General features: G+C 45.8%; 1 protein-coding gene across 1 annotated transcript in view; it reads right to left on the reverse strand.

Moving 5' to 3' along the window:
* Positions 1 to 788: 788 nt before the first annotated feature.
* The window catches only part of TRPC3 (transient receptor potential cation channel subfamily C member 3), an 80,090-nt gene continuing 73,071 nt past the window's right edge, over positions 789 to 7,807 (reverse strand). The window contains exons 11-12 of the mRNA XM_027853770.1: positions 4,828 to 4,903; positions 789 to 2,803 (exon numbers count right to left, since the gene is read on the reverse strand). Of these exons, the coding sequence (XP_027709571.1) occupies positions 2,661 to 2,803; positions 4,828 to 4,903 (219 nt within the window). The 3' untranslated portion in view covers positions 789 to 2,660. The remainder of the gene's footprint in view (positions 2,804 to 4,827; positions 4,904 to 7,807) is intronic.

A 7,807-nucleotide genomic window follows, 5' to 3' on the forward strand; every position in this document is an offset into this window, starting at 1 on the left:
ATTAACACATAACACTAGAAAGATATTCAGTTGTTACAATGTCAAAGAAATGGAGGCTGTCTGGCAGGAGGAGAGTCCTTGTAAGCATTGAGCCTTTGGGACCTACTGCTCATAGATCTATTTCTTTCCGGGGAGAATGAGACTGGTCTTTCCTGAGGAAAGCCACATTGCTGATGAATTGTCTTCTTTTTCTCCTCCCCCTTCCTTTTCTGTCTGAAAGGGTGGAGGCTTAAATGCTAAATCTCTTTTCTTTCCTTCTATTCCTTATTTCTTTATTAGCACTTGAGATCTTGTTTCAATTAGATCAAGATCTAATTTCTAAAATGCCTTTGTCTTTATTTGGGTACCAAGAGTGGGGTGGGGGGTCCACAGTGACTATGTGAATAAAAAGATTTTCACAGGCTGTCTTTGACCTAGCAACTAGAGGTCACTCTAACATGGTGGCTCTGAGCTTTTGTTTTTATTTTCTTAATAATCTGCATTAATAAGCTCCTAAAAATAACAGGGAGAAATGACAACTATGAGAACCTGTGGGCCACTGCCACTGTGGGCTAAAATTGGGAGTTTATCTTTTTGTCCCTGGAAGTTTTGAATAAAAGCAGATCAGTCAATTTCCACCTTGCTCCCCCAGGAGGAAAGGTAATCTCTATAGCCAACCAGGGATAGGGAACCTGTCAGGGCCACATGTGGTCCTCTAGGTCCTCAAGTGCAGCCCTTGGACTGAATCCAAACTTCACAGAACAAATCCCCTTAATAAAAGGACTTGTTCTGTAAAACTTGGACTCAGTCAAAACACCACACCCGAGGACCTAGAAGGCCACATGTGCCTCAGGGCAGCAGGTTTCCCACCCCTGGCAAGACCTTCGGACAGAGGCAAGTGTGGCCCAGGATTAAGACCTATCCCTTTGTGTTAGAGGGAAGAAAGTCCTCCTCAGCCCAATTCTGCCCTCCTTGGCGACCTCTGCTGGCTACACAAGCATCTAGCTATATTTATGCAGCATCCCAAAGCTCCCCAGACAAGGACCTAGCTCTGTCTGTCTGGCGCTTTGGGTTTTCCTTTATTACTCTTCATTTTAGCGCATGATTTCTTTGCATAAAAACACACTCACAAAATGCAAAGCCCACTAAGTGTGACTTACATTAAGCTGCTAAACACAGAGGCAGCAATGAGAAACCTGCAACGAGGTGTCAGCCTGGCAGGGAATTGAAAATAAAGTCTGCCCCGTGAAAATGCACTTGGGACTAAATTCACATCACCTCAACAAAGGGAAAGGGAACTTACAACTGAAAGGACACGATATACAACATGTATATACAGATAGATAAATAAAGCACACAATAGCGTTCGTTGCTTTGGACAGTACAATATAACACCTTGCCATCAAGCTCCCAACTTACGGCTCAAAGGCAACATCGATTATCTCAGAACAAAAATTGTTTCAGCAAGTATTGATGAGCCCCATTGGCTTATATATATGTTCTTCAACAATTCTCTCAAGAAATCTTTTTGGACCACTGGCTGCAAAGGAAGGTATGGTTTGGGCTATTACTTTTTCTGGCCAACCAGTTAGTGCAAATGTTGAAGGGTCAGTTGTAAAAAAAAAAAGGAAAATGATCCAGGATAGTTGAATGCAGTGTAGAGAGCTGATAAGAGAAGCTGATCAACTTGATGCAGTTACAAGAAGGTGCGCCTTGGTTTGGGATTTTGGTTTCCCAAGTGAGTGTGAAAACGCCCATTAACACCTCCATGATGTGACTAAGGGCATCTCCTGAGCTTGCCCTCCCTGGGACTGTGAGGAAGGAGGATTGGTTCCTGGAGGGTCTTTGGGGTATGAAGCACTGCACCCCACTTCCATTCAAGGCTTATTAGTCTGCTCTTACCTCTCTGGCTTCACTCTCTCTGGATCCCTCAGTAGACATACATTCAGACTAAGTGCTCCTTTTGTGCCTAATACAAAGAGGCAGCTCAGATTCAAAGCCTGAGTCAATCAAATTATACCCATGAAAGTTTAATCACTCTTAATCAGAGGGTCTTAATGACTCACAAGGACTTAAGCCCAGGAGATGTCCTCAGTCTTCTCAATAAAGTCATCACAGTTAGCTCACCATAGATTTTTGAACTGGAAGGGAACTTGGAAGTCATCTCGTCTGATTCCCTCATTTTACAAATGAAGAAACTGAGAGAGGGAAAACGAATGGGCCCAAGGTTATTAGATGGGTAGTAAATGGACGAGACAGGATTCGACCCTAGGTCCCATGATTCTAAGTACATCTGAGTACTCTTTCCACAACACCACACAACAGACAAGTCTACACCTTCCCAAGAGAGATCCAACCAAAATGGCAAACCAAGGTTGACCTGACCTATCTTCATCCAGCTGGTAAGACTCCCCGATCAGCCCTCTACAATTGGACTTTTTGTAAAATGCTATCTTATTTTTTAAAAATGTAAAAACATCGGTGGAGACAACTAAAATAAGATCATTTTGTTGGTGGATTGAACTAGTCAACTCTTAAAGTCTTAGCTTTCAAGGAAAGGTTCACATAATAAAGGCAGTTTATGCTAAAAATGGACATAGTCTTCTCCCCCCCAGTATCTATTAGAAATATTATTGCCCGTGTTTCTGCTATAGTTGACAAGAGGCTCCCAGACCCCTGAGTCATTCACATCTCAGCATGTTAGGATTCAGTTTCTCTGTCAGTTTATGGATCAGAAGTGCTAACTCCTCTGTTGCTTGGGACTTGTCTTCCAAGAGTTCATAGCGCAGGCTTGAAATGTCTTGTTTGATTTCTTTCAGCTCACCTGTATCATTTGCAAGAAAAGACGGCAGAAAGTCATTTTTGTTCTCTTGTTCATTGATTTGGAAAAGAGCATGTAATATCCATTCAGTGTAAAGAAGTCTGAGGATATCTCCAAGCGTACATACATATTTCAAATTTTTCCCTTTAAAACGTCTACTTCGATAAACTACTGACATTCGGAATCAACAATCCCATGTTTATTCAGCAACTGGTTTTTGTCACAATTTGCTAGTAGTTGCATAGGGATGATAAGACTCCAGACCCAGAGGGGTCAACTTGCCCAACACCCTTTTCTCTGACCCACAGCAAGAATGCCTCCCCCACCCACAGTTATCCAGAAGAAGGTATAGTAGCATTGGTTCCTTTAGCTGAGAGGCACACTTACATAGTGAATCCACTCTGATTGCATTTTGTGGTCAGACAAAGGGCTTCCAGCTAACCTCAGAGCTATGCTTGAGGAGGCAGTATGGGTAATTGAAAAACTTCTGGATTTGGAGTTAATGAACCCGGACTCAAATTACAACTCTGAAACTTAATAGCTGTGTGACCTTGAGTAAGTAACTTTAACTCCCTGGGACTCAGTTTCCTCATCTGTAAACGGAGGTGGCTGTATCAGATACACTCCCTTGGAGTCCTAAAGCTAAAGTCCTAGGAACCTAGTTTGATTCAATGTGGGGTTCTCACATGCCTTCCTGGGGGTCAGTTTTGAATAATTTCAGAAGAGAAGATGGGAAAAGAGCAAGAAGGCACTCCAGAGAAAAGGAATGGCATTTACAGGACGGGCACAAGCCAGAGAAGGGGATAGCAGGTAGACGAGCTGGCTGGTCCCAAGTGTCTGTACCAATAACAAGAGATATGATGGTGAAACAAGGGCCGTGAGGCACAGGCTGTCAGAAGCACTGCGGCAGGCAGCCATTAACTACAGGCTCCTTAGCACAGCAGGGGGCTGCCTTGTCTATTAAGAGGCACCCCACCAATGACATTTAACACCATGATGGCTGCCATAAATGGTTTGGCCCATCGCCCAAAATATGGCTCACTCTCAAATTACGATGTAAAGCAGAGGTGCTGAGCTCAAATAGAAACAATCCTTGCTGGGCAAACTGAGTACAGTAGTGTCAGACTCTGCGACCCCAGCTGGGGCTTTCTTGGCAAAGATACAGCTAGCCTTCTGCCTAACCAGGGCTGTGAGGATCAAGACCCCATCAGTGGAGGAAAAGACCTGCATAGACAGTTGAGAAACGGCGGGTGGGTCAGGATGGCCTGTCATGTGGGCGCCTGCCCAGGAATCCTTGGCTCTCACCAGACGAGAATTCCATCATCGGACCCATCATCGGACGGAGCCATCATCGAACCCCTAAGATCCTAGATTGAGAGCTGGAAGGGCCCTGAAAGGGCGTCAGCATCAAGTCCCTCATTTTACAGCTGAGGAAATTAGGGAAGGGAAGTGACTTGCCTAGAGTCACACAGTGAGTAAGTTTCTGAGGCAGGATTTGAACTCAGATCTTCCTGGCCCCAAGTCTAGGGTACTACCCATGCTGCCTCTTAAAGTCATATCTAGGATTTTACTCCAGGGCACCAGACAGAACATTTCCTCCTCTCACTGTCTGTCTCCATCCCCTCCCCTGCCCTCCCCTCCTCGGGACCCTTCATCCTTGTTCTCTTTCCCCAGGCACAAAAAGCCCTATTTATGACTCTGCTCAGATAGTTGGAAAACATGCCACAGCCTGCTCAGCTGCCCTTGAATTATAAGACTCAACTCAAATAATCATAAATCTAACTTCTGTAATGTTTTAAGATGTCCAAGGAGCCTTCTTTTCCCCTCCTCCTTCCTCCCCATCTCTCTGCCCTCCCTCCCTCTCTCTGTCTCTGTCTCTGTCTCTCTCTGTCTCTGTAACTCTGTCTCTCTCTGTCTCTGTATCTCTGTCTCTGTCTCTCTCCCCTCCCCCCAGCTCCAAGAGATGTTGTCTCCCATGTTTGCTGAAGCCCTTTGCAAAGCAAGCGTCTCCTGCAGAGGCCACTCACCTTCATTGACCTCATCGTTCTCCTTGTCTACTTGGGCTTTCAGAACATAACGCTTTATGAGCCTTTTCATTATCTGCTGCAGAAAGAAGACATAATTACACCCCTGTTCATATATGTGAAGAGCCCACAGCTTACTCTCCCAAGTGTCCTATGCACCTGCAAGCAAAACACGCCCTCAGAGCACAATGCCTCAAATAGCCCCTGTTGCAGTGGGAGGACCCAGGCAGCCACTGGGACCTGGGCCGCTCTCGGGAGGGAAGAAGGTATGGTAGAAAGATCAGGGGCTATGGAGTCAGGGATCTGGGTTTGAATTCTTACTCTGCACCTTTCTCCCCATGTGATCTTGGGCAAACCCCTTACCAGCTCAGAGCCTCTGTTTCTTTTGCAATAACCTAAGTCCAAGGTCCCTTCTAGCTTTGAATGCTGTGTCTACTGCTAATTAACTAGACAATACATGGAACCTTGTTAGTCTTCCTAAATAATGAATCATTTCCCAGATGCCTCCCCCCTCCCCCCCGCCCCCTACTCGTCTTTGAAGTGGCCTTGTCTGTCCATGCCATCTCTAGGCATAGTGAGACTCTGACCCATCATGAGACTTAGACACAACAAGGAGGCCAGGAGCACGAGAAGAAGAGTGAATGAGCTGCGCCAGGGCCCTGGCCCTTTGGCCAGATCAGTACGCCTCACAGGGCCTCAGTTCCCTCATCTAGAAAACAGGGATGATGCCATTTGCATTACCTGGGTTGTTATACTACCTTCCAGAGTGCTGAACAAAACGCTTGGAAACCAGAAATCATTGTATAAAACATGTTACTATTATCATTCCTCCACTAAAGTTTGGTGCCCAAGGCCTCATCATTGGACAGTTGAAATTTCTCCCTCATGACTTTTCTGCTTCCACCATGACATTTAAAGCAATGCCCCCCCCCATCGTATTTTAGTAGCAAGCCACAGAGCACTCAGTCTGAGGAGGGGGCTAGATGGAAATAACCTGTACAACGTATTCCCAGAAAACAGAGCAGAGTATGAGGCGCCAGCATCCCAGAGACTCCAGGTGCCTCACCTGGGACCTCCGTCTGCCAGGGAGTCGCAGGGAGAAGCAAAGTGCCTAGTACAGAATGGACTTTTAAAAGTAACATCATTTTTCTGGGAGTTCACAATTCATAGTATTTTGTGTTAAATAACATTGTGAGCTCTCTTTCATCTTTCCCTTTCTCATTTCTGTCTTCTTCTACCTTTTTCTTCTTTGTACCTTCCCCCTTTTCTCTCCTCTCTTTCCCTTTTTCCTCTTTTCAGCACTGAGCCTGAAGTCAGGAAGACTCAAGTTAAAATTAAGCCTCAATAATTTACTAGTTGTGTGACCCTGGACAAGTCACTTTCCTCCACTATAAAATGGGGATAACAATAGCACCTATCGTCCAGGGTTGGAGGGAAGATCAAAGGAGGTAATATTTGTAAAGTGCTGAGCACACTGCCTGGTACATAGTAGGCATTTAATAAGTGCTTGGTTTCTTCCTTCTTCCATCCTCTATCTCTCCACCCTTTCTCCCTCCTTTCTCTCATCTTCTCTTTCCCCTTTCCCTTTCCCGTCTCTTTTCTTTTCTCTGTCTTCTCTGCTTCTCTCTCCTTTCACTCCTTTTCTTCTCTCTTCTCCTCTTTTCTTCTCTCTCTCTTCCCCTTTCTCTTCTTTCCTCTTCTTTTTCTCCCATTTCCCTTTCTCCTTTTCCCCCTCTCTCTCCTCTTCCTCTCTCTGACTGTAAAAAACATATTTCTGGGCTACTAGGTGACACAGGAGACAGACCTCTGGACACGGAGTCAAGAATCCCTGGGTTCAGATCCTGCCTCGGCTTCTTCCCAGCTGTGTGGCCTTGGACACATCACTTATCCTCCTAGCCTTACCACATCTATAAAATGGGAATAATAATAGCACCTACCGGACAGGGTTGTTGTATGGACCTAATGAGACAATATAGGTAAAATACTCTGCAAACCTTCACTATGAAATATGTCTCTGTTGAATGTCTATTTGAATCCTAGCAGGCTGATGCATCCCTGTTGCTTGAGGTCATGAGCTGGGGTTGTTGCAGGGAGGAAAGTCAGGGCAGCTGCCCAGGAGAGCAGAACCTCGTTGCTGGGGTCAGCAAATGATCAGCCCGGGAAGAGAAGGGAGGCGTTAGGGATAATGCCTGGCCCAAGGGCCCCGGGGGCTTGGAGAGGAGTCATACAGCAAGGATGAGAGAGGGGAAGCTGTGAAGATGTCAGGGAGAGAGGGTGCAAAGTACAAGGAGCCGAACACGAGGAGGGGGGGGGGGGGTCTTCTAGGGCAGCACTGGCCCAACTTCAGGACCCCTGGCCCCTGGCAGCTTCCAAAGCACATGGCTAAGGTGGGCCAGTCTTCGGATGTTTGCCTTTGGCAATGATACATTCCTTATTTTAATTCATTGCAATTCATTTGTTCACAGGAGGCAGTGTGAAAAGAAACCCCAGTCTCCCAGCCCCATACAGGTGCTGCACTTTACTTAACCCGCCACTCATCCTCACTCCTCCTCCTGGGGTTGCATCATCACCAGAAACAGCCTGGAGATTCGCAAACTAAAATGAGGGGAAAGGAGCCATGCTCTCCCACTTCTTAAGTTTGAGAGCAGCTTTCAAATGTCTCACCCAATATTAAAATGCAAAATATACAATATCATTTCAAGGCAGTTAGGTGGTATAGTAGATAGAGCACTGGATTTGGCATCAGGAAGACCTGAGTTCAAATCCTGCCTCAGCCACTTTCTAGTTGTGTGACCCTGGACAAGTCACTTCCCCCCATCTGCCTCAGTTTTTTCATCTGTAAATTGCAAATAATAATAGCACCTACCTCCCAGGGTTATTTTGAGGATTAAATGAAATAATAAGTGTACAGTGATTAGCACAGTGGCTGGCACACAGTAGGTGCTTAATAAAGGCTTCTTCCCCTTTCCCCTCCCCCCCAACC

The sequence above is a fragment of the Vombatus ursinus genome, unplaced genomic scaffold, assembly GCF_900497805.2.
Source record: "Vombatus ursinus unplaced genomic scaffold, bare-nosed wombat genome assembly UNPS02010193.1, whole genome shotgun sequence".
NCBI lineage: Eukaryota > Metazoa > Chordata > Mammalia > Diprotodontia > Vombatidae > Vombatus > Vombatus ursinus.